Below are 27,809 nucleotides of genomic sequence, written 5' to 3' on the forward strand. Positions count from 1 at the left end.
ACACACACGGACACGGACACACGGACCCCCCCCCCCCCCCCGAGTGTGTTCTTAGCGTAAAGCCCCCTAAGCGGTGTGTCGCTGGTACACACGGCTGTTAATCTGAAGACACGTGACCCCGGTGACCCCAGATGGTCTCACGCTGCGAGGGGTCCCGCCAATCTCACTCCCTCTCTCTCCCCCTTCTCTCCCCGTCCCTCAATTGGCTTTGCTCGCTCTTATCTCCGGCGATATGGAAGATTTGAAGAAGGCTAAAAAGGTTTATCTTTAGATGAGCGCACTCCCCAACATCAAGTCCTCTTAACCCCCAGAGGGTGTAAAGCTTTTAGAGATAGCTGAAGCCAAGAACGTTTGCCCTCGAGTCATCCGTGTGCTCAGAAACTGTGGGGGGGGGGGGGGGGGGGGGGGATCCATGACGTTCGAAGCAGGCCGGCCTCCTCAATAAGCAGCTATTGGTTCACCCCTTTAACCGGCCAAAGGGGTGAGCAGCTTCCTCTCTGTGGACGTTGTATTGATACATCAGTCAGAGATTGTGCTAACGCTCCTTAACTACCGTTGACGCGGCGTGCTTTGGAGAAAACGGCGGATCGGTTTTGCCCCAGGCCATGATGACTCGCCGAGGGAGAGTTCGTGACCGCTGGGGGAGAGAGAGAGAGAGAGAGAGAGAGGGGGGAGGCGGTAAATCGCTCTGCAGCCTTAAAAAAAAAAACAAGAATGTGTCGAAACCCAGACTAAAAATATTAGGTAAAGATAAATACAGCGTCTGCCAAGGATACTATGCTATCCCTCCTCCCCCGCACCGCTGAGTAAATACTGAAGTTACTTAAAGGCTCATAAATTCGAGGGCAGAGGAGGGTAACTCACTACTTGTTGTCTCTCCCCTGACGTCTGACTCGCTGTAAAACAAGGTGATTAAAACCCCGATGTGTGTTGCTTCTGTCGCAGTGGGAAGAACATTAGCTTGGGTGGGGGGGGGGGGGGGGGGATTTAGAGGTCTTGGCAAGTGTCAGCTTGTATATCTGTCTCTCAAAATGCCACCTCACCTCGTCCACATGTTGCTCAGCTCAATGCGAGGACGTTGATGTATATCACGAGGTGGTGAGCTCGACACTTTCAGAGATGGCTCCAGCCAAGTGGGTACAAGGTCGCCGTAGGTTCTCACTCCCGACCCCTCGAGCACCGACGCATGGTCAGAGGCGCTCAGTTTCACAATCGAATCATTATTGTTAAGTCTTGAAAAGAGCAACTTAAACGCATGACATTATTACAGTATTGTCCACTTAGTGAATATCTGGCATACGCTTTAGATTGACTAAAGCGCGAAATTCAGAGCATATTTTGTTGCCTTTCAACCACTCTCAATATGGCAACGGCTGAGCCGGCAGCTAGCAGTGCTAACAGTGCTAACAGTGCAAACAACGGCAACAGTGCTGACAGAGAGACAGGTTTGCCTGACAGGGAACCGGAGGGTGGGCTTCTGCCGAATACAGAAGCTTTTTTACGATACTTCACATGACTAAATGTAAAAGGCGTCGCTCGTAGTGATGAACCCGAGCGATAATTATCACCGGTTCTCCTCGTTTCCCCTTTCGTGCCGAGATGAAGTTCAGCGGCGCACATTGTAAAACGTCACCGTGAAGGTTGGCGAAGCCCCCAATTATCTGAGCAAGTACGGACACTGTGCTGAAAGTCTCAAGTGAAGACATCTCACTTCCTTTGGCACCTTTAAACCACTAAAACATGTGACTTTTCCCTCACATCCTGGTCTGTATTGTGAGGCAGATGTGCAGCTCTGTTAATACCTACATCTGGTTCCCCTCCAAGGTCAATGTTAATGAAATGAAATATGTTATTGTGGTTCGCTGTGTCTAGTAACTGGATCTTCTAAAACAGCACCGTTTGTGATCTTTACTCCACGTGGTCCTCGCGGTTGGTGCGGCAGATGCCGTCGGTTAAAGCTATTATTTGATTCTGTTCTCCGATAATAGAGCAGTTGAATGTCTCTGGCGCGTTGGCAGCCGGGCTAGTTTCTAGAGCGGTGACCTCTCCGTTGGACCTCTCAGAAAGTATCCCAGCTGGAGCATGAAGGGGGAACGAAAGCCAGAGCTCCTGTTGAGGGAGGAATAGTTATGAGTCTCTCCAGCTGTGTTCGATGAATTTCGCTGTCGCCTTATGGCCTAAGGACTGACTCAAAGTGTGACTTTGCAATTATCAATATCTGTTAATAGAAATTTAAATAAATCCCCAAACCTGGAAAACAGTTGACCAATTTTCCAGTCATTGAAAACCCATGGAAAATAAGAACAATAAAGTCAAATGTCCTGGAAAATTATTTCAATTTTTATAGTATTTTCCTATAGCTGAGAACTTCTAGACTATCTAACAGAGCTCCAGGTGCTAAAGGATCGTGTGATAAGCTGATGAGACTCAGTGGCAACAATCCCCACTCTAACTTTGAATCATACGTTTACATATATAACCCCCCCCCCCCCCCCCCCCCCCCCCCATGTTGTGTGTACACACGTCCGGCCGTGGCCCAAATGACACAAACCATTTGCTGCGGCCCACAGAGACAATGCTGAATCGGTGTGCACTCCTCCCTTCGCTGAGAGCAGCATAATTGATAATGTAAATACAGAGCTGGACGGACGCTGTAGAAGTCTGTCCCGGGCTGTTTACACAATGTTCAATTCTGTTTTTCCTGCGATTTCCTGGACGTTACGCAGAAGCCAGAGATAGGCACGCAGAGGTCGGCGAGCACACACACACACACACACACACACACACACACACACACACAAACGCGAGGCATGGCATAGCTAAGCACAGGACACGCTTGAGTTTGCACAAACAGAGGCCGCCTGTCCCTGAGTGGGACGTCCGTCCGCAGAGGGAGGTGTAGCGGTTTTTCGGGGGAACAGAAGGGAGACCCGGGACAAAACACAGCGACAGCATTGGTATCTCAGGATCTCAGTGTCGACTGCCTTCGCTCCATCGCACCGTCCAAATGTAGGCTTTAAATAAATGAGGCCTGGAAGCAAAAGAATAAACTGAAGCCATTATGAATTTCCGATAATTGTTTTCGATAAATCTGTGGGTGAAATATTGTGAAAATGTTTCTCACCACGTGCTAGTCGACTCACTGCCGGCTCACATCTGCTGCGGTTCTTCTGCTCCCGGAGAGCTCCGCGTCCGGAGACGAATCCGAAAAACGGACAGAAACCCCAGAGAGATATCGACGTCTGGATCGGCAACAATACAAATCCATACGAGTTGTTGCTCACTCGCTAAACGGCTGCCTGTAAATCCAGTGGTCCATTCTCACACAGCCTCGGAGTTCTGATCTATTGGTGGACAAAGAGGAGTTTTACAAGCCCCCCTCCTGTCTGATGTTTACTACTTACAGTGGTAGCCTAGCATCACTTACAAAGACAAGGGGCGCGGCGTTAGCAAGCTATATTACTATGAGGTTAAAGGGTTATTTGTGTATTGTTAGGGCAGCAATAGTTGCAGTCCAGCATCTCCACTTTTCTCTCAGTAAACTGAAGCCGTTTCAAATGAAGAACATCGAAGCGTAATTCTAACCACCGTGTTGCTCGTCCAAGTTCAAGTCCCAAGTGCTGAAAGCAACACAAGTCTGGTGAAGACGGAGTTTTCTACTAATTCACGGAGCCGTAGCTGTAAATCTTCGGGACCATCGGCTTGAATAAAAAGACATTACAGAATACATTTGTTTGCTAAATTTTGAGTGGTAAATCTTCCCATATTATCACTGTAAACAGCACTGTGTCTCCTCTGGTACGATTATATGTATCTCCTGTGTAGTCCATGTGTCTTGTTTAGGTCTCTGCTGATTTGGTCTTTTTGCACTCTGACAGATGTGGCCACTAGTTCTCTGTAAAGACGTTTAATCCTGACGTAAGGGAGACGTGACATTCTTTTAAGGGGGAACCCAAATGTAAATACGGTCTTGGATGTTGACATGAATTTGCTGAAAGGTTTGTGTCCTTCCTGGCCTTTTCGCTGAGAGGGGACTTCCTTATTTTCAGTCCTGCTTCTTGTGCCAAGACAACTGTTGTCGCTCCGGGGAGAGACGGATACTTTCCCCGAGGAGAACGCACCAGCAGGCTTGTTAAAGTAAGACAATATTCTGGCACAAATGCAAAAATGTGCAACGTTGTGTCCAGAAAAATACAAACTATTCATACAGTCCTGTGTCCAAATGTTGTGTTCTTATTCCCGTGAGTTCATAGTTTATGTGTTTGTTTGTGCAGCGCACGAGTCGCCATTTTCAGTGCGCATACGAGCAGTTTGCACAATGCATTGTGGGATCCCTCTCCTTAATCCGAGGGTTGAAAGTGAGCCATAAGAAGCGCCCTCTCGTCACAGAGGAGACCGGCGACGCATCCCAATGACTCCCTCTCTCCTGAACCAGTCGCTCCCAGAGGAGATGGGAAGGTGATGGGGGAGGAGGTGGAGGGGTGTGTGTGTGTGTGTGTGTGTGTGTGTGTGTGGTCGTGGGCTGACAGGAGATACGCAACTATCAGGCATGCAGAGAAGATCCGGAGCGTCGCGTAGCCGGAGCAGCCCTGCAGCGGATGATTTAAGAGCCGGCTGAAGCAATCGATGTCTTAGCAGATATGAAATCTAGAAACGTCCGAGGTGTATTTAAAGTGATGTGAATCTGGGCCGCAGAACAAGCGCAATATAAATCATTAGTCGCTCGCCCTGTTCTACTGTAGCTTACGGCGTTGTATTAAATTGTATGTGTGTGTGTGTGTGTGTGTGAGAGAGAAGAGGGAAAGCAAGATTCTGCCAAGTTGAACTTTTCAACAACAAATATCAAGACCAATAGTTTCATAAATGTTTCTCCTTGATGTTTTGAAACTCTTCCGAAATGTTTAGTGTTGCTACTACTATTAATACTACCTCTGTTACTAGTACTATTACCACTGAGCTACTTTGATCCAAGCCTTATGTAAATCTATTAAAGCTCCTGAAAAGTTGGTTTAATCTAAAGCATGTGAATATTCCTGACTATTTCGTCAGCAACAGTCATAGTTGGACCTGCATTAATTGATGTTTTTTTGTCCACTTGGGGGCAGTGCAACCATTTCACTGACATATTATTACCTTATTAAGTTGCGATGGTGAATGTGGTATTAAACAGCCGCCCATTTACACACCCGGAGAGACGCGGACCAACACTAGCATTTGAACGAGTGTTGCTGGCTACTCAACGAACGAACGTCCACTGTTCAATCTCCTTTTAGCTCCGTTTTAGTCTCCACCAGCTCTGATGTTTCCCAGCTAGTCTCTAACTGTGTCTGTGTGCTGTTGGATGCTGGGCCATCTAAAGTGGGTTTAGTAGCTTCTTTCAATAAAAACGGTCGTAAAAACCACAACAAGTGTAAAAAGATGCTAAAACGCTCCGTAAACTCTCCGGGAACTGCAGAGTCGGGTACAATTCTCCGTGGGTTTGTCACTACAAGCGACCCCTCTCTCAATACTCATAGTCAGCTGATCCATTGTTGGTATAAAAGTATAGATTAGTGCAGCTTTAAAGTTTAGGCAGGATGATATATTTTATTTTTTTCTAGCAGCTTTGCTTTGCCGAGCTTCGGAGAAAAGGCAGAATACTTTTGTTTGAGAATGAACAGTAAAATATTAAATCAAAATAAGCCATTTTGTAAAGATGTAATTTAAAGAAATAAAAATAATTCTACATTTCTTTTAATTTTTAGTAGTCACACAGCCAAAATAAATCAACATAGAATGGAGGCCATTTTACTTTTTATTTATATATACAACAAGCATCAACCCACCATATTTCTCTATACAAGAGAAACATTTAGCTCCTAACCTCTTAAATATCACAAAGTAACCTGTTCTGTAAAATGAATGACAACTTGTTCAAATAAATAAAATATTTAAATACATAATTAAAAGGTAGGCTTTTTTTAAGAATTTAAAAGCCCCAAACTCATAGTTGCATTATCAGGACTGGGTCAGCGGGGTTTGATTAGACTTGATTGACTAGTTTTTATCCTATTTATTATTTGTTTGAAAGGATTTACACAAACGTCGCTTCCCTTGCCTCTAATAACCACACAGAGAGACATTTCTTCACCACCTGTATTGTCCTGTTGTACCACCGTGTCCGCCCAAACGAAGTGCACGTTATTAGTAGACTTGGTCCAGAGTCTGAAATATCTCTTGCACTCGAGCAGCAGGTAACACAGCAGGCCTGATGTGCTCTAACGAGTCACCGTGGGATCATAACACCGGACTGTACTGTTTGCACTCTAGTGTGTGTTTTTTAGGGTTGTTGCACTTCCTGTATTCTCATACCGACAAGATGAAGTTTGTTTTTTCAGTTAGGCTCAAGGTAACCAATAGAGAGCTGAGAATTAAGGTAGTCGGGGTTAGGGAACAAACACCACTGTTTCAACAGAAAGACCTCACAAGAGTAGTAATATCGGTGTGTGTTTTTACGTGATTGTATTCTCGTCTGTGTTTTTTCGTTTTGAGGGAAAGCTCAAGGCCCAACATGCTGAATAATGGGACAGGACTTTGTGTGTGTGTGTGTGTGTGTGTGTGTGTGTGTGTGTGTGTGTGTGTGTTTTTGCCCGCCAGTAACACTCAGCAGGAAGTCCCATGCAAGCACTTTTCTTTTCTCGGTAGACAAATGCATCACTTGAGCGACATATAGTTTTTACAGTTCAACGCGGACATAATTCAACTAAAAAAAAAAAAAAAAAGGAAAAGGAAACACAGCGACGTCTGTTACTGAAATCATCAAAATCGGAGGCGCTGCATCGCCTCTGAATATTTATTCATCACTCAAAGATCCCTGCGGTGCGTTTCATTGATTTGTTTGCTGTTGTAATGTGAGCAAACGGATGATTGAATTGTGCTGAACCGGCGTTTTTTTTTTTTTTTAAGCTTTTCAATTAGGCCGATATTTTGACGCGGAGGAGCGGAGGATGGGTGGGGGATCATTACCCATCTTGAGCACAGGCGGCCATAAACAACACGGAGACATGGCCGGGATCGGTAATTCACAACCGCAATCTCCTCGGACGTAAATCCTTAGCTTTTGCCAACATATTGACAGTCAGAGGATAAGCGATTTATCAGACATTCCAATAAGTAACACCGGCTGCAGCTGTGGCCACCCATGGGTCCCGTAGACTGTAAATAACAAGTGGTCATAGTCACAGTGACGTCACCCATTGACGTCACTGTGACTGCCGCTTTGAAGCCTGAGTTTGGTGTTTTGGCCGTCACCATCTTTCGTTTGTGATGACGCCGTGGCAGCGACCTGTCAATCACAAGGTAGCCACGCCCTAAAACATACCCTGCTTTATGGTCTATTTTAATGGGACTATAATTTACTAAATGAACATCATGCTGTGTTGAAGAAGACTTGAAACTAGCGATCGAGACCATAAACTCATGTTTACAATGTTTCCTGAGGGGATACATCAAGAGAGAAGTAGAGTCATTTTCTCATAGACTTCTATACAATCTGACTTCTTTTTGCAAACCAGAGTCGCCTCCCCCTGCTGGCCATTAGAAAGAATGCAGCTTTTAGGCACTTCAGCATTGGCTTCACAAACGTCCACACTGTGACCTCACAAAACACGCTTTTGGCCATAACTTAAGAATTAGTTTGCTAATTATGACAATTTCAAACGCACGTCTAAGAGGATAGATAGATAAAGCGATGACATTTTGGACAGACATGGATGTTAAACTGCAACATGACTGGTCGGTAATTCTAGTTAGGTCCTGTGGCCCTACTGTCGTGATATTTACAAATGTTCCACCCTTCACTCGTTCTCACATCGCTCACCTCGTCCTCTCTCCGTCCACGTCTTCTATCCCCTACACAGAAACCTGAGTAACAACAAGATCTCCCTGCTGAGGAACGGCTCCTTCTATGGCTTGGCTGCCCTGGAGAAACTGTGAGTACTTAAATCAAGCTCTCTTTTCCTGTTTTGTCCACCGCAGAGTCCTAATAGCTGTCGTATCGCTCCGTAGCAAAGGAAAAGGCAAAAAAAAGGAAGGGGACATGGTGGGAATTAGGAGATCCTTGTCGGCAGAAAGCTCACCGGTAGTTTTTCCACCTTTCAGACCTCGTGCTTCACCTCAATTGCCACAGTAAGTGTCCTAAAGGGGATAATATATAGCATCAGATAAAGGCCTAATGCAGTGCACTTTGACGGATGGACAGACTGTGCCGAGTCACATACAATGTCCCTGAAGCCTGATGATGAGCTCCATGATGGCTGTCTTCCCCCCCCCTCCCCCCGGACCCCTTCTGAGGCCAACTATTGATTGCCTTCACCTCCGTTCGGCGCGTCTCTACCTGACGGCAACGCTGACATTGGCTGATGATGAGGAAATCAGCGAGTGGCTGAAATCACACGGCTTAACGATTCTCTCTCTTTCAGTCAATCACCCTCAGATGTACTGAGAAGCACACGTATTAAGCTCTCACACACACACACACACACACACACACACACACACACACACACACACACACACACACACACACACACACACACACACACCAGCTAGATCAGTGACTGCTCTGAATATTATTACCGTCTCCCTGACGGGCCCGACAGTTAAATTCAGATTGTAATGTCAGAGGAGTCATTCCCGCCACTTCTACTGCTCCTTTTTTTTGGGTCGGCCTGTGCCGCATGTCTCCCCGAGGCCTTATTAGTGATCATTAAAGCGCTCTGCCGTCATCCCTCTGGGCTCCAGAGGTGACGGAGAGATGATTGCGAGGCTTTCAAGGACACTCAGCCAAAGGTCTGGTCGAGGCTGACCTCCTCGGAGCGTTTGGCGACATGCGAGCATTTGGCAGAGAGAGACGCTAGCGGTGAATGCCAAATCCAGGTAGCGAGTTGGAAAAGTGGCGGTCCAGCTGTTCCCTCGTCTGGCCCCCGGCACACCGACCGACCGCCTGCCCGGCCTGCCTGACTTGACTGGCTGTGAGGGTTATGGTGAATCGTCAGCTGATTGACAAGCTTAATAACGCATCTGTGTCTGTTTGTTTGTTTGCCCCACGTGCTTGGAAACGCGGCGATCCCAGATTTTTCTTTGGATGAAATGGAAATTTAATTAGGTTCTGTTCATTCAAAGGCAGGGTTGGTAATCAATTACATATTTTTGTTCAAATTCTCATTACATCCTGAGAGCAATCAAGAATCAAACGCTCTGACAAAAAAAAAGGAGAATTAAAAAAACTGAATCTTTTGCTGCAGCAGGACTGTAATAAGCTCGTCCAATCATTTCATTTGGTCCCAATGTAATGATTGGACGTCTACCTACCGGTGCACTCGTTACTCGTCAGAGTCTTCCACAAGCTCCCAGCTTGACAGCTGTGAGCTCTCGTAGTCACGTTCGTTATTTTGCGTTCATTCTTAAATAATATGATGTTGGCTTTGGAGGCCGTCAGTGTTTCCGACTTGGCGGCTTTCATGCTAGATTTAGCAACTTGTCGTTGCTGCTTGCTACTTTCATCGGGAAATTGTTGGAGACACTGGGATGAGTTTCACGAGGGTACTCTTGCTAGTTTCTCAAGACGACCAACCCCAGCTTTAAATTCCACAACATATGTTCTTATTCACTACTGGTGGTATCTAGCCCTGCAGATCATTTTGGTCTAATTTGTCCCGGCTTTGGGACGCGCTTCCACCCCAATACAATGGAGGTGAAAGAGATATCATTGCTGGAGATCTAGCATGTTATCTTTGTTAGCCAGCCTCCAACTGCAGTGTCTTTTTGGAGACTTTGTAAAATACCCGTTTTCTGTGAATTTATTTATTTTTAACCATTGTTGAAAACAGTGATTGTTGTTGTTGTTGTTGTTAGCCTTCCTCAAACAGTTCCTGATGCCTCGGGTCGAGTCTGTCTACCAACCAGAGGCCGTGTTCCTAGTTGTGTGGCAGCTCTGGCAGATTGAATAAAATGACCTTCTATGGTAATAATTTATACGATGACAACTGCGATTTACATGACTTCAGTGGCAAAAGTTTTTTTATCTTAGTACCTTGTGGGACTTCAGACACCATCAGGAATGTAAAGATACAGCTTGTCAGGCCGTCTTGGCGGTCCTGGTGTTGATGAAGGGTCCCTGTATGTTGCAAGATGGCCTAGATCCCCCCCCCCCCATATGGACACGGTTCCATTACCATCAGTCAAACTGGGTCCCACGGGAGCGGAGCGGGAACAAAGCCCGTCACTGTTCTCCTGGTCAGCGTCCTGAATGTAGCTTTTGACGCTTCATCATCGGTTCCCACCGCACCGAGTGTGTGTGAACCGGATGACACTGGCACATTTGTGTTATTTTTTGTCCATCCAATTTGACACAGTGGCGCGATGACGTTGTCGTCGACATGTTGGATTGAAAATACATTTGGTTGAAGATCATCTCTCAGTAGACATACATCATGTAGAATGATAGAGTCCGACCGAGATGTGCCGCCGTCGGCAACCTGCACACTTTTAACACTCTGGATAAAATCACATAAAGTCGAAGATTCATTTTAGTGTTATGTGATTAAAACCACAGCTCTGGATTATCTATTGATATAACAATAAGTGTTTTCAGATTGTCCGATGCACTGCTCTTGAAACACGCACACTCCTATTGTCTTTACAGTAGTGTTTCTTTTTATTCTCGTGGATGTGACAGGAAATTTATTCTCACTAGACGCTCTAAATTGTTTTTTTTTATCGAGTGCAGCGGGTCTATTTGACCGAACGTTATTCATTCAGCCGGAGGAATTTACTGAACAGACCTTGGGCTCGAGGCAGAGACGGCATCAGAATTCAGACCGGCGTCTGCGATTGCTCATTCTGAAAAGCAGATGTGAGAGGTGCGAGTGTTTTGTGTCGTCCCTTTAAAAGGTTTAGCCACTCCTGTTGGTCCCGACCGTTGGAGGCTGGACGTTTAGTCCCTCTTTCCCGGTGAATGCGTCTCCTCTGGGGGGTGATCGATGAGCTGGAGGATGCGTCCGTTTGGCTTTTTGGGAATGAGAATGTGTGACATTCAAGGTCACTGATCACGTGATCATGAACCAGAACTGACCTTGAGGTAATCCTCAACGGTTCAAAGGTCAGAGGTTATCAACAGGGACGGCAGGAAAAATGAGAGCATCATTGACCCGGCGGAGTCGATAACACTTGATTTAAAGCAGATCGCTCAATGTAAATGAATGATGGAGCAACGGATCGTAAAACTCACGGATCAGAGTCACAGATCCGATCAGCACAAAAACAAAGGAGCAAATATAACTTTTACAGATCCCCGATCGTGTTTTGTATCTAGATATCCCTTTGCTACATAAAAGTCTGGCTTCTTATTTACTTGAGAGAACATGAAGTAAGATGAAGCCTTAAATGGATCAAAGCACAGGCTTGAAATATGAATGCTTTTATTGTTATTTCACAGGAGACCGTTGCTGGGTCACAGTCGAGGACGAAAACACGTGAGCACCATGAGTGTTAACGGGTTTTCTGACCAAGTTTGGAGAGACGGAGAGGACAGACTCTTCTTCTTCGGCTCCCCAGTGCTTCACTTCTCTGGGCTGTTTATCACAGATTGTCTCTTACAGTAAAAAAACCCCACAAAACAAGTAGCAGATGGATGCTGGAAACCTGCTAATTTAATAGAAAGACTTGTAATATTTATTTCCATCTGGGGAGCATTGAGAGTTATTTCTTGTTTTGTTTTGTTATTTAAAAAAAGAAAATACCAAGAGAGCAAGAGGCCGTGCATCAAAAGCATCTCTTGGAAGAATTCGCCTCACACTCTCCTTGAACTTGTGCTTTGTTCTGATAGAAATATCTCACACTGATGAGAACAGTAGTTTCAAAATAGGACACAGTTGCGGCGCTGTTAACCAAGCCGGCGTCTTCTTCACAGTTCAGGGTCTCTCTGAGCTTTTTTACCCTCCATCTGTTGGTAAAATGCTGCTGTTGGTTTTAATTTGTTTGGCTGAAGTGAAGACGTCTCTACCAAAGCGATTAGCTTTTATTTTCCTTTTTCTTTTTTTTTTTTACTCCTTTCTGTAATCTCTGAAATCTGAGAAAATGGCTCCAAACATCCCATAAGCACCGCTCATCCAGCCACTAGGAATAAATTGCACTCCAGCTGTGTTTGAGAAATGTTAATCGTCGTCCCTACCGGGTTCAGGTTGTGGAGACATTTAAGTGGCAAAGGCCCTTTTTTTTTATTATTGAAAAACCTGTGTGATTTTCAATTGTTGGCAAACAATGACCAGCTTTACATTGATATGCGTTGACTGTTTCAAAAACAGATTTGATTGGGCTGCATGTCTTGCCAAGAAGGTTGAATAATGAATCTATGCTGTAGGCCTTCAGGCCTTACTGTAAGTAATATTTCCATAATGCATTCACACACAGAGGGAAAGCGATTTGAGGCTCTGGCAGCAGTAGCTACAAGCCTGTCACTATGCGTACACATTGAGTCTGTTTAATTGGACCGAACTGTCCGAGTGTCCACCTTTTTTTTTTTTTTTTCTTCCCCCCCACCTCCCCTTCCTCCGTGAGCTTTCAACACGTATTCATTTACAATGTAGTAGGTGGTTGTCTGTCTCGCTGAGTGTTTGCTTTAATTCGGAGTGTGTGGCCAGGCCTCCCCTCAAAGCATCTGCAAACTGACCCATGAATATTTAACGTGTGAATAAATGGTTTTAATAAACAGATTCCACATTAGCATCCAGGTTGGTGCCAATATATGTTACACTTAGCCTCGTTAATGACAGAGTCAATTAGAGTCTTTTACGGTGTGGAAGGAAAGGAAAGGACTTGCTGCATGCTTTTCAGTTGCATTGTTGGGAAAACCAAAAATATTAAGTGGATACTGTATCTGCCTCTAACTTAGTATCTCCACTCAGGCTGCAAGTATTCATTTCATTCAGTTCATCTCTGAATTAGGTTTTTGATTCATGATTTAGTTTTTTTAAAAGTCCGCAACAAACGACAAAGAGTCTACGGTCATCCTAATGCTAGCGGCTCGGTGTGGCTGTCCTTATGGCTAAATGCTAACATTCTCTCGCTAGCATGCTCAGAGTTAGTGTTGACGTTCTATAGTTTAGCAGGTACAGTGATCATCATGTTCACCATCATAGTTTAACTTGTTAGACTTCTAACATGTACTAATTAGCCCCAAACACAAAGTACAGCTGAGCCTGATGGGAATGTTATTAGATTTGCATTTATTTAGTCATAAACTAAACAATTGGATAAATTCAGATTTCGACCTGATGATGGCGCTGTTTGTAAAGTTAAGAAATCACAAAAGTTGATACAATTCATTCTGAGGAGGTGGTGTTAAAGGTAAAGTCAAGGAATCCCGGATGTCGGTAGGATTCATCATCTGGGAACAATGAATGTATGTGCAAAATGTCTGTGCTAATCTATTCACTCAATATCAAGATATTTCACCGGATACATGAAACCGTCAACCTGCTGGTGGCGCTAGAAGAAAAGTCAGAAGATCACAAAAGTTTAGAGGATTCATCCTCTGATAACCATGAGTATATGTATAAAAGTCCATGGCAATCGATCCAATAGTTAACGAGATATTTCACAAAAAAACAGAAAAATGTCAACTTCACGGTGGCGCTAGATGAAAAGTCAGAACATCCCCAAGGTCAAGAGGATTCGTCCTCTGGTAACCATGAATGCATGTGTAAAATCCCATGGCAATCCACCCAGTAGTTGTTGAGATATTTCACGAAAACCTCCCACAATTGTCAACTTCATGGTGGCAGGGAATCAAGTACAGTGTTCATCCTCTGGTAACCATGAACGTCTGAACAAAATGTCATAGAAATTCTCTCAAGGTGATGTCTCCACCACAAAATCCCCAAAATATTCCATTTACAACGATGCGAAAGAAAGAGAAGAAAGCAGCACATCCTCAAATTTAAAGGAGCTAGAATCATCAAATAGTTAGCATTTTTTCTAGACTCAAACATATAATCAATCATTTGTTTGGATGTAGTTTGTTTGAGTGTGTGTGTCGTTAATGCTCTAACCTGATTATTAGAGATTCCCACTTTACTGGAAACAAGGTGCCTTTACGTGCACACATCCCACTGGAGACACCGGCACGCCGCTGAGAAATATGATCCAAATTACACTAATGAACGCATGTCATCGTCTCATTTCATTAAGTGTGCGCGTACAATGGGACACATCACGCAGCATCACTTTCCATTTGGACGAGTGCCCAAGTGGCTGCAGCATGCAGCGACAGTCTTATTTGCTCATGCACTTCGTGTAGAGTTTGACCTTTTAGGGGAATCTGATTTTGATAATTACATCAACACCGAGATCTGTTTAATGAGACTCGGCGTGATTAAGTCGTGTTTGCCGTCAAAAAGAAAGCAGTCTCCAAGCAGTGCCTGCAGACGTGTGTGTGTGTGTGCGTGGTCAGTGCGGATGTGCGATGTGGTAATCATCCAGATTCTGTAAGGATTCTGCCCATTAGTGTCACACAGCGAGCGGGCCGATATCCTCGGGGTCGCGCGGCTCGGGAGAAACTGAGCAGGCTGCAAGATACAGTGCAGTTCAGATTAATTGGGAAGCACTTCAGTGGCTTTTCAAACATCTACCACCAACGTCGGGAGTTTTATACTCTGGGCTGCTCCTTCTCTTCAAACATGCATGGCTGGGGGAGTAGAAAATGGTTATTGTTTAAACATTAGCCTCATTTGAGCTGCTCCAGCTGTATCTACAGTGGATATGTGGGGCGAGTCTCCCCAAAGGTAGTTATCATTTGTTAGCGTGTGTGTGTGTGTGTGTGTGTGTGTGTGTGTGTGTGCCATACATTCTCAATTAGTGGCCAGGCTTTTGTTTACCTCGACCGAAGAGAGACACAGGTCTTTGTTTGAGACAGACTGCTATCAGAGGAAGTACTTCGATTTTACTTCCCCTGTTCTATATTTAATACACTGTATTTAGAAGACTCCCTGTTGCTCTTTTCTTTGCTTTTGATATTTGTTTAGCATTAAACGCCTCAGGTGGCAGAACCTCCTCTCTTCCTCGGAAAGGCTTTTATTGTGAAACAAGTGTGAGATGCGACGTATATGTCGAGGGCTTTTATTGTGAAAGGTAAAAACAGACTTGTGAATGACCCAGAGAAAGTGTCTTTTAGCAAATAAAGAAAGAAAGAGAGAGAGAGAGAGATTGTTTTATGCACATTATTATTATTGAACTGGATACAGCGTTCCTTGATATTCTTTGTACAGTCGTGTACTTCCTGTACGTAGACTCACCCTCGGCAGCGACCTTTGACCCTTGATAAAGCAGTCAGTCGATAAGGTGGAAAGTTCTGAACGCTCAGCAAATTCAGAGCGGGTTAAGAGCAGGGAGCTGCGAGACGGTGCAGGATAAAAGGAGTGGCTGCGGGCGCAACGGACGGCCTCCTGACCTCCACCCTCCGCCCGCTCTTTTGTAGCACATTGTACACGATCAAAGACCACTTCGGAGGAGAGCGGAGATGAGAGGCGGCCCTGGACCGGAGCAGGAGGTTAGTCTGTCAGGAAGGCAACTTCAGCGCCCCTCCTAAGACCTGCTGCACCACAGGGTGTCTGCAGAAAGCCTCATTAGTAATACTGATTGTGAAGAGTCAGCAGAAATAGAGAGCTGGTGTATATCAAGGTGTTCAGGTAAAAACCGAGTCAGCTCACTCTAAGAAAAAGACTGTACTCAACAAGTGGACGTCACCATGCAGCACCCGTTGGTTTGTGGACTGGCGTTTTTCCAGCCTCGAGTTTTGCATTTTGGCCGTCACCATCTTGGCTTGCTAGCAACCAGAAGTGACATAAGAGGATGGAGGAAGACATTTTTAGGCGGCCAAAAATGTTACAATTAACTTTCACGAAGTGAAAACACACTGTTAACAGGTAAAAAGTTCTAAGACGAAAACACAGACAACTCCCAGAACGGACAACGCTGCGGTAGCGACCTGTCAATCACAAGGTAGCCCCGCCCTAAAGCATACCCTAGCTTTATGGTCTATCATGGGACCATCATTTACTAAATGAACATCATGCTGTATTAAAGAAGACTTGAATCTAGCGATTGAGACCGAGGGAATAAATCAAGTGAGAAGTAGTCATTTTCCCATAGACTTCTATGAAATCAGACTTATTTTTGCAACCGGAAGAGGCGCCCCCTGATGGCCAGTAGAGAGAATGCAACTTAATAAAGGCCCTTCAGCATTGGATTTCACTTTTCAGAGCCGTGAAGTTGCTGCCTGGCATTTTCACATCATTCTTTGCAAGAAGACGTGCATGGCCCCAACCTGGCTGGAGGCCTGTTGGGGAGTCCTAATGGTGCAGACACTGTGTTTTCACCATGGGTCGAACCATTTAGTACCAGATACAGATCATTAACCCCAGATGGGAGTCATTTTTCTGCTGCTAATGATGTCTTGTCTACCGCATGTGTAACTAATGCTTTACATTGGCCAAATGAACAACAGCTACTGTAAAACAAGAGTTGAGGCTGTTCATGCAGAACATCTACGAGAGTAGTATTTGTGTACCATACAGCTGAAGTACTGCATGGCTCCCTTTAAATCCTTTATCCTGTACTGGATGTAGTATGGTGAGTTTTTTTAGCTTTGATTAGGTAGACGGGAGCTTTTGGCTAGCAAACTGCCACACGTGTCAAATGAAAAGAGTATTAGCATAACTTTTATTTTCACTTCGGGACAACGGCTGTGTCTTTGATAGTCCTATTGGTCTTGTTTTGTTTCTTTTGGCCGACCCTGGTCTGTACTGTGAGGCTGTTTATTTGGGGGAAACAAAAATTTGGGAGTCGAGCTACATTGTTGCTCACATTTGGGAGAGAGAAAAAAAGGCACTACCCTTCTTCTCATTCACATCACACTGGACTTGCAGTACAAAGTTAAAGGAAACCAGGGACACAATTTCAGGAAGTTTTCTTTGGCCCGCAGAGAAAACCAGAGAGGAGATTTTTCTGCGATTCCATTTTTAGTAGCATCAGAGGTTTTGGGGTGAGCGGTCGGGTTGGACAAAGGAGGGCCTGGCTGAAACCGCAACATGTGTGTGTTTTCTGCCTCTTGGCTGGATGTGGTCTCTGGGTCTTGAGCACACAGGAAATGGTCTGTGCTCTCCGGCTAGCAGGTGCAAGTTATGCAATGAACGGCCCCGGTATTACCCAATTATCATTCAGAAATAGGACAATTTTAAGATGTAAACTTAAGTTGTCACTTGGAATGCTTTGGTCTGCATGTGACATCCTTCCCTTTTTTTTCCCAACTAGCAAACCCTCATCCTGTGAACAACATAAACATCCTCGTCCCCATTGGAATCAGTCATGTTTCCTTGGAAGGCGCAGGTTTAGACAGACAGCTTTCAAAACAAATGCTCGAGCAGCACATAACGTCAGTAGATAGACAGACAGAAGTATATATATATATGTAAATAGTAATCACTCACTTAACTGTCGTCTCTGACTCTGTCTCTCTCTCTGTCTCTCTCCTCCAGGGACCTCAGGAATAATTTGATAAGTACAGTGGAGCCCGGGGCCTTCCGTGGTCTGCTGGCTCTGAGGAGACTGTAAGTATGATGAAGCCCTCTAATAGCCTTCTCCAGGGGACACGGGGACAAGTCCTCTGGCTTCAGAGACAACTAGGAGAGTCTAAAGTACAGAGTGAAGCGAGGACTGAAAGGTTTAGCTGAGGCGAAAGTACTAAAACTACTATTTCAGCCTTTTCTGAGGCAATGCTTAGTGAAGGCACAATGGCCTTCCTTCACGTTAATAGAGACACATTTGCCAGCGGGAGCTTCCTGGTGTGACCACAGTCTGCGGGATTAGGGGGTTCTCATATTTTGCTAGAGGGCACATCAGCAGGTGGTGTTAAGGAAGGGGATAGCGATTGTCATTCACTTACTCCTCTGGGATTCTAGGGATTAGACGCACTGATCTTCTGACAGGTAATGTGTTAAAGCAAGACTAGGTAACCTTTGCTAAAGGCACATTGTTTTTTTTATCCTTCTCCCATCATCCTTAAGTCAGTTGCGTCGCAATGGCTCTCAGCATGGCGACGGCAAAAACAGCGCGCCGTGCCTGTGTAAACATAGCGGCGGTGGGCGATTGAATTAGGTTTCACTTTTGTTTACATGTTCACAGATGTATTAAATCAGTATTGGCTTTTTACTCGCAAATATTTTATTGCACATACAGTAACAAGCGTAGTTGCCGACAACTCGAGTATCTTCACTTTACCTGGTTCACTTCACCACAGCGGCGTGTGTGCGTGTGTGTGTGTGTGTGTGTGTGTGTGTCATGGTGTGTGTGTGTGTCTGTGTAGTTGGAAGAGCTCAGCCCAACAGAAAGAGCAGAGCAAATGCGAGCTGCAGAGAGATAATAAATGATACCAAATCATTAAAAAGTACGAAGAAAACACACCAGTAAGCTCGGGGCTTATCAATACTACGATTTTTTATAATTTAGCCCGTTTAATACCGGGTTTCGGAACGCTTCACTACCTTCAGATAACGTAAAGTGCGATTGGCTCTCGCTCGAGCCAGTGTCCATTCTGGCCTGCTGTACAAACATGGCGGTGCAAGATGGCGGACTCCGTGGAAGACAACCCGCTCCCCATGTAGATATAGGCCAAAAGATTTTATGATATACTATCATGAAAGAAAATTTGAAATGAAATATTGAAAATAATTCTTTCAGTCAAATTCATCTTGATTTTTGTTTATTGTGATTTTATTTGCTTTTTTGACAAATAGATTTCACCCAAAATATGAGTGTAGGGAGGTGTAGAGAGAGTCTGTTTCAATAACGGTATACATAACTCCCCTAACTTGGCTTCTTTATATCTGCAGATTCTTATTAACAATAAATAAATTACATAAAACTTGAACTATCCTATGATCCTACATGCAATGTAAACATGCACAAACAAATAATTTGGGCCGTAGAAAAAAAGTACGAGGTTTATTTGTCTTCTTTTGTTTTTTTTCCTACTCAAGTCATTTTCCCGTCCATTACTCTCATCCGGGCGTTCTACATATAGCTCAGAGTGAGTGACATGATTGCAGCCTGATAGTTAGTGGGATCTGGGCTGGCAGGGATGCAGGCGGTGAGTTAGCCGCGATGATTCGGGGCGCGTGTGCGCCAAGCTCGGGGAGCAGCAGAGTGCTAATTTAAGTGCTCCCCAACTGGTGATTACTCGAGTGCTCTGCTTATTTTCCCACAGCTGCTCCGGCAAAGCAGCTCTTTAATTACAGAGTGCGAGGGCACGGAGCCACGGACGCGACAGCGCTCAGCTACTCCGCGTGCGGAAGCCCGCTGTATTTGCGCGCGCCTGTGTGTGTGTGTATATGTGTTTGTGCCAGCGATGGTTATATGAGGAGTGAGTGAAAGGTTACAAAAGGTCAGGAGAGCTATTCCAGGAAGTGGAGCCGATGAATGAACATGCTTTTCTAACACCTTTCACAGCTGTTTAAGTTCTCTGCGTTTTAACAAGGCGAGCATGCAAGAACACAGATACTAACGCAGAAACATATTGTAAGTTGTGTCTCGGGTTCTGACTATAATGTCCGTAGAATGGATGTTCAGAACTCAGATGTTCATCACTTTTTTCTTTCTTTTTGTCTTCACAGGGACCTGTCCAACAACAGGATTGGCTGTCTCTCGTCTGAAATGTTTCTCGATCTGGGCAGCCTCTCAAAATTGTGAGTAATCCCCTAAATTGAAAACATGCGTTTGCACAGCTTTGTGCCCAACTTGCACAGCCTGTACAGAAACACGGCATTTGATATGGATTTAGTAATGTCTACAGTCGTTTTTGGCTTTGATGCATGTGTGTGTGGAGTGACCCGTTTCTGGATGAATGTCTGCGTCTGTCTGACAGGAACTTATCCGGGAACATCTTCTCCACTCTGACCGCGGGACTCTTCACGCACCTCGTGGCTCTCAGAGTGCTGTAAGGCAAACCCACACACTCATACCATGTACACAATTCATTCAGTTGTGGTTGAGAATTAAATCAATTCAATTTGTGGACTTATTATAGCAGGAAAGGCACAGGTGTGACTAATGACATTAACGTTGGCTCCGTTCCGTGTGAGTGAGTCAGCATGCACAATACCTGTGCCCCGGAGCTGCCACACTAATTCAATCAATTACACCTGTGTATTTTTTTTTTTTCTCATGTTATGACATGTCCAAAAGCCTGCTGTCCGCCTAAGGGATGAATGAAAGGCGCTCAAATCCAGTAACACAAGAACACAGGTTGTAACCGTGTGCCGGCTCTCTCTCCCGCCAGGCACTTTGGCACCGAGACGTTGTTCTGCGACTGTCAGCTGAAGTGGCTGCTCCTCTGGGCCCGGAGCAACTCGGTGAGGATTGGCAACGACACGGCGTGCGTGTTCCCCACCCACCTCCACGGGCTGGAGCTTCGCAACCTCCGCGAACAGCAGCTCAGCTGTGGTAAGGACCTAGCATACCATAACGGTGTGAGGTAAAAACAGTGTGCGCGCTCTTAAAATGAATGAGGGAAAGGAAACATGTGTTAAGAAAGCATAGCATTGTCAACATATACATTGGGTAAAAATAAGAAAACAATTAAAATAGTTATTCCACATTATTAATTAACATTTTCTGCAGGTTAATTGTATAGCTAGCACTAGCGTGTGACACCAATAGCTGTAGGTTAACCTTTTTGTTTGTCGCTAGCTCTACACCCAGCTAGCTAACACTAGCTTGCGCATTAGCTAGCTGTAGGGTTAGTTGTTTTACTAATAGTAAAGCTAAAAACTTTAGCTAATGTTTGATGTAGCCTACCCATTTACTTGTAGCATGTAGCTCAAAACGCATGTCACTGATACTCACTTATACCATTAAATAAAAAAATGTGGGCCACAATATTTACATATCCAGTGTTATTCTTATTATTCCTAAGTAGTGTTTTGTCATTATTTTTTACTTCATCGAACTGAATTTGTAGCAAAATACAGCATATAAATCAATTCATTTTGGGTATGAATGAACTTGATTTTTGAAGATAAGCAAACTGCAATTGTCAGGAAAAAAATAGCTGTAAGCAATTACAACTCCTGAAGGAATTGAGCTCAGGGAGAAATTAACTTTACTTGTAACAGGTTTTGAAGTGGATCATTGTATTTGAGATAATGATGCCTGGGCTGTGTAATTCTGTTCAGTGTTTACTTACCTACTTAAAAAAACATGTGAATATTGAACGCGATGTGACTCGGTTTCCATGAGATTTAAGGATTTTCCCTCAAAGAGAAGCAATTCAGATAGAGATAGAGCATAGATACAAGGGACGTGTCTGTTACAGGACCTCGGGTATGCTGGGACACTTATTTTAAACTGAAGTTTCACAACAAGAAAAAATTCTTATTTCAAGTTTGAAACGATATATTCTCTGTCTATATACTCTGTCTTGATACAAAGTATATAATTTGAAGGTTTAGGCTTGCATGAGTATGCAAGGCTCTGTGTAAAGGTCTCTTTTAATACCACTGTTCTTGCTTTAAGTAATTTGATCTTGCTGAGACTTTCGACTTATTTTAATAAATCTTATCAAGTGAAAATTACTTACAGTCAAAATTCACATTTCACTTAAATTTGACATGTTTGCCGTGAAGGAGCACATATTCCATCCAGATCCAATTGTTTCATAAAATGAACATTTTGCTGAGCCAAAAGTAACCGATAACACAAAGGAATATCTTTACACTCGAGGAATACCTCCAGAGACTTCTTCATTAGCATTTCACCAACATTGTATGTTCAAGTGGCTAGCACAATGAGAACATGATTAAGTAGATCTCTTCTGATAATAGGTTTCCCTCTCCACTGTTATCTCTCCACTTGCTGTAAACTGTTTGACAAGCCTAATATAAGGCAATGATTTAGTGCAAAATTGCTCAGAGAGAAAGCCCCAGGCCAAAAAAAAAAAAAGGTCTCATGATACAGTTTTTGTGCGGCGTTCGCCCTATTATCTACTACGTGCCACCTGTGTTTAAAAGCCAGAGGAAGGGAGCTCGCGCTGCAGAAGCTGCTCGTTCAAAAACGTCGGATCACAGAAATCCGTGCCGGGAAAATAAATGAGCGACGCTCTCTCCTGCCTCTCGGATTCCTGTCAAAGCGCATAACACTTGAGCTGGTAGCTGCCGTACTGACGTTGCTCAGTGGCCGGTGGTAGAAGGCAATCGATGAGGTGGGCAGTTGTGGAAATGTCTGAATGTGCAGCAAGACGTTGGTGGACAAGATCCGGTATGCTCAGCAAAAACCTTCTCAATTGGCCACTTTTAGACTAAATGAGTCTGAGGACTTTGTTGAAGCATGGTGTCCGTCAGCAGTGGGTGCATCAAACAGAGTTTTTAAGTAAAACAGAGTGGCGTCAGTAAAGAGGAATCCAAGAGTCTTTCCTCCCTCCCTCTCTCTCTCTCTCTCTCTCTCTCTCTCTGACAGACCTGTTACAGACAAGCAATCTCCCCCGTGCCTCCCTCCTCGTCTCCCCTCCGTTGCTCTATCTCCCCGCTCCGTGCGGCGGCCCACGGGGGAATCGTATCTCATATGTGATAGAATCATCCTCTTCTTCTCCTTACATCTGGTTCACGCTGGGGATATTGCTCCGGAATGAGAAAATCATCGGGGTGTGTTTGTGCACGCGCGGGAATGTGTGAATCTGGGGGACGACGACATTATATGAAGATGTGACACAGTGTGCAGAGGACTAACCAGGATAAGAAGTGTGTCCCAGTCTGCGGCCTGTGCCTGGGCACACAGACACCACCGTCCTGACACACGTGCCCCACAGACACTTAAGAGTCATTCTATGTAATCCTAATTGTACGTGTTGTTATTTAATTTGCACGGAACAATCCAAAGCAATTACAGGCTAATTCTGAGCCCCCGAGGGGAGCCCAGTGGTGGGACGAGGAGCGCTTCTTTTCAGACCCTAAAGCAACCTTTGTGGGATTCCAACGATAACGCCTCTACGCAGCTCCACTCCGTCTTGCAATACCTCACTCATTCACTTGGCAACCAACACAATTGGATAAGGCGTGGCGCTCTAACAGCCATATATTTAAAATGTCATTCGATGTTTGTTATTTTCACGTGGCTTCATTTTGTACGGGAGTGTCGTAGCAGCGGCGCGTGCAGGCCGTGACCTTGTTAAGGCTGCTGCGGATGGAATGTTGCTCAGCACCTGATGCCAGGTTCTCGTAATCAAGACAAATGATGGGACAGGGTGAAAATATCCCTCTTCCACACTCGCATAACATCGGAAATATTAATATTTCTCCGCTGAGATATCCCCCCCCCCCCCTAGTTTTTTTTATGAAGAAGTGTCACAAGCGATGCATCTGTTTCTTCCTGCAGCGGCTGCAGCTTGATGGGTAGCAGATGTCTGCGCCGTGCATTCCAGCAGGGAGCCCGTGTCCCTAACGCTGATACGGGTCGGGTACCGCCCGCAAATGAGGGGGAACGGAGGAGCGCGTGCAGCTTCCTGTCAGGATCAGGTGCTTCCTGTGTCGAGGTCAGGGCGGCCGTCTGTTCGGCTCGTCTAGCCACGGCCCTCTGGTTCTTTAACACCGCTGGGTCGAGAGCCACAGCGCAGACAACAGAGCCCGGAGCCAACACGTCGCTCACTGCAGGACAAGCCTCTGCTCTCTGTAGCGGGAGGATTTATTGCACGATGACACAGCAGTGCAATTGCCCTTTATGGGCGTCGTGTCATTAAATTAAATTTCACATGCAGGCCCTTGTCTTTAAGCCCGTGTTGCACCTCCGGTGATTTAATGATATAAAAACATCATGAAATATTACTTACGGTACTCTGTCATATGGCTCTTTGAAGTTCAGTCACACACCTTTTTTTTTTGTTGCTTTGAGAAAGGGATAATGAAGTCTATGAAGACTGTAGAAACAGACACAGTAGTCAGTCTGTGAATGAGAATGTCTGCTGCTTTAGTTTCAAAGCCGTTTCTTTATCAAATCTAAATAACACCTTTTGTTTTGTAAATACCTTTTTTTCTTCTTTTTTTAGAGGGCTTCATAAATGTGATGGTTACCTTATTAATAACTTATTATGGAGCCTGGCGTGTGAATAATTATAGACCGTTATGGTTGCTTTTCATTAATAAATTGGTAGATTTAAAATGCTTTTAAAGATTGAAGAATTGAATTTGTATTTAAAGGATTGGCCTCAAACCACACATGATTCCTGCTGAAACAGCTGGCCAATCAAAGCTTGTGTGTGGGTCAAACCTTCCATTTTTAGGTCACACTCATGCGTACATATAATGTTAAAGAGTGTGAACATTAAAGCAGGAAATAAAGACGAGTACGATATGTGTATGAACATGATAGGCGTACAATTAAGTAAATCAAATAACACAAAGCAAAAATCTTTTAAAACACTTCTATTCTAAAACACAATTAACAATTCATCATTTAAAGAGAATAGAATAGAGAAATGCAATTATTGCTTGGCAAAACGTTTGGTTTAAAAAACGTTTTGTTCTGTCGACACGAACGCGGTCGGTGCTAACCGCGGTACCAAAGCCCGCTACGCTTCCTGTGGGCTGCTTCACAATAAGAGCCGCTCCATGTGCAGCAGCAGCAGTCGGACGCTCTAAGTGCATCAGCGGTGATGCACATAGAGCATTTTTAGTTGGATCAAACAATGAAAAAAAAAAAGTCTAATTATCGCGCCGCATGATGACATATTGTTCGCCGCATCCTAACAAAGGCCCGGTCGTCAGGGAGCATCAACGTTTGTTCCACATACCGAGCCACACTGCTAATGCACTCACACATACCATTATGCCTCTGTCCCCGTCTCCATCTCTCTTCCTCTCCTCCACACACACACACACACACTCACACTCACAAACAACCAATAATTGCATTTTGCTCTGGCAGTGGCCAATGGCCGAAGGCGAGCAGCCACGCTCTGATCCTTGGCTCAAAGCGTTGTTTCAACAGTATCAGCATCAGCCAAGTCAACAGTCAACAGCCCCCCCCCCCCCCCCCCCCCCGTGGTGTTTCACCCGCAGCTACTGTCGCCTTCGCACCGCGTCAGCTCGAGTAATTACACAGAGCTGTCGTCGTGGTGGCGACAGCTTTTTAACGTTGCTCTCCAAAGCGGCTGCCTTTGATCATGCACCTATGATTGTGAATTACTTATGTAGAGAATTGAGGTCGCAGCTCTGCGTGTGTTAATAGCCGTGATTGCGGAGCAGGGTTATGTACTGCCATAAACAGTCGCGCTCGCCACCCTGTTCCCGTGTTGAGTTGTGGGCCAGAGACGTTCAAGCACCTGACACATGGATCTTTCACTCTTTTTTTTTTTTTCTTTTTTTCCCAAACCGATGCACGGAGCAATAAAAAAAACTTCATGAGCCATGTATCGAATTGACTGTCAGCAGCAACATCCCACAATTGATTGGAATACAAGCGAAGGCAAAGCGCTTGCTTACGCTGTTCTTTGGAGCGCGGCCAAGGAAATGTCTCGTACGAACGGAAAGGCGCTCCGAAAGTTAATTCCCGAGGTGGGACTGTGAGCCGGAGAGGCACCGGCCTAATCCTGGATAAAAAAAAATTAAATAAAACACGGCCAGACCAGGCAACATACACATCTCCTACAGGTTCATCATGATTAGAGACATCGCCTTGTCTTACATGTTCTACATCTGCAGTATGATTAGATCAGTCAGGTCCTGAGGGTTTTTCACAAAAAAACAACAATCTTTTTCCATATTCTACCAGCGGACTAAACACTCTCCCCTGTCTTCTAATCTCAATCCTTATCGCAGCCGTATTCTCTGGCAAAAAAAAAATAAAAAGGCTTGAGGATTTAGCCAGCTGCTCGGTAAGTAATCCTATCACTGGCCTCCATTGTGAACATGTAAGGAGTCAAGGAGAGTCCAGGGGAGAGCTCAAGGCTGTTCGTCTTTATCAGCCGCTGTTCATCTCGCACATCAGCGGCAACAACGTGTGGGAACGAGGGGGGAGGAGGGTGACCTTGACAGAATGTGTGTGTGTGTGTGTGTGTAGGTGCATGGTGTAAGAATGCGTTGCGGGCTTGATGCAAGTCTGATTTCAATCCATGCGTGTAATTCTGCTTTTGTAGATTTTAACACCAATTGCGAGATCCTAGCCAATAACGATCCCCTCAAACCCTCCATCCTGCCTCTCGCCTCTTTGTTTCCCCCTTTCAAGGATGGAAGAAAGACCTCGCTCCGTTTCCCTCCTGCTGGCAGGGTGGACGTTTACAAGCTGACCTTTCCCCTCTTTCGTCCTCTCCTCCTCCTTCCAGACGGACCTCTGGAGATGCCCCTCTTCCAGCTCATCCCCTCCCAGAGACAGCTGGTCTTCCACGGAGACCGGCTGCCCCTGCAGTGCACCGCCTCCCGCCTGGACCCGTCGGTGGAGCTGCGCTGGCGTCACAACGGCGACGGCGTGACCACGCAGGAGGACCGGGGCGTCTACGTGGAGGAAACTCTGCTCCACGACTGCTGCCTGCTCACCAGGTATACGTTCGGGGGGGGAGAGGAGGGGGAGGAGAGGAGGGGTGGGGGGGGGGGGGGCTGTGAGCTGAGAGCTGATTAGCTGTTTTTGCTGGCCCGGTTGCGCTGACAAGCATACGTCCAAGGGTGTTTGTAAGTCCACCCATGCAGATGAAGGCAGAAATAAGCACAAACTGCAGCCTCATTGTGACACATGCAGGCACATATGTAACACACACACACACACACACACACACACAGAGACGTCCTCCTGTCTATCCCTCACTCACCCATAGGGGCTGTGATTTACCTTTTTTGGTGTCGGCGCCCTTGATAAGGATCTGAGAGGACAGGACAGAATTGGCTTGGCGGCGGGCCAACACCTCAGAGCAATCTGCGGCTCGTCTCCAGAGGTTAGCCGCTCCCCGAGCGCCGGCGCTGGCTGATCACACGCTAAGAGGAACAGATGCTGAATCATAATTGCGATGATAAAGTAGACTGGCAACACTGGTTCGGCACATTTCTTTTTTTTGTTTTTTGCTAAAAGCCGCAAGCCTCCATCCTCTTCCTGTCTTTGTGTTCGTGGTGGTCCGCGGCGCGTACGAGCGTGTGTGTGTCTGTGTCTGTGTGCGTTTGTGTGTGTGTGTGTGTGTGTGTTATAGTAAATGCATTTGACGTAACACTGTGGCAACAGGGCTCAGACGCGGCAGCACATTGCTGTTGATTAGTTTAACTGCTGCCTGCTCTGACTCGGCCTCGCTAACATAAATATTGCTGGAGCGCTGACAGAAATATGTATCTCCGTGTCAACAGGGCCACAACGCCTCTTGTTGTTTATTCGGCGAGAATAACAATGCCAGCTACTACTCTGCTCCGTTTCTGGGGAAGGTATACTCGTCCCCTGACTGCCAACGCCACAGATATCAATATTTTTTCTTCTTCTTTTCATCCTGAAAGCACCGCCTTGAATAATGAGATTACAGGGTAGAGAGAGAGAAGTACTTATTGCTTACCATTATCAACAGTGGTGGAGACTGGATTACTACACTCACAGTACAATTTTGAGGTACTTTTACTTTCCTTGAATATTTCACCACCTTGCTAGTTTACCTCACTACATTTCAAAAAGAAATATTTCTCTTTTTTATCAACAGAATTTTATTTGACGGCTATATTTACAAGTTACTTTGCAGAATGAGACTTTTTTTTAATATATAT

At 45.2% G+C, this 27,809-nt stretch overlaps 1 protein-coding gene across 1 annotated transcript in view; it reads left to right on the top strand.

Annotated features, from left to right (window-relative positions):
- adgra1b (adhesion G protein-coupled receptor A1b) overlaps positions 1-27,809 on the top strand; it is a gene marked incomplete at its 3' end in the record, with an annotated part of 137,689 nt that overhangs the window by 507 nt on the left and 109,373 nt on the right. Inside the window, exons 2-7 of the mRNA XM_079168841.1 lie at positions 7,899-7,970; positions 17,574-17,645; positions 19,707-19,778; positions 19,958-20,029; positions 20,372-20,535; positions 26,402-26,615. Of these exons, the coding sequence (XP_079024967.1) occupies positions 7,899-7,970; positions 17,574-17,645; positions 19,707-19,778; positions 19,958-20,029; positions 20,372-20,535; positions 26,402-26,615 (666 nt within the window). The remainder of the gene's footprint in view (positions 1-7,898; positions 7,971-17,573; positions 17,646-19,706; positions 19,779-19,957; positions 20,030-20,371; positions 20,536-26,401; positions 26,616-27,809) is intronic.

This window comes from Pholis gunnellus (genome assembly GCF_910591455.1).
Source record: "Pholis gunnellus genome assembly, chromosome: 11".
NCBI classification, from domain to species: domain Eukaryota; kingdom Metazoa; phylum Chordata; class Actinopteri; order Perciformes; family Pholidae; genus Pholis; species Pholis gunnellus.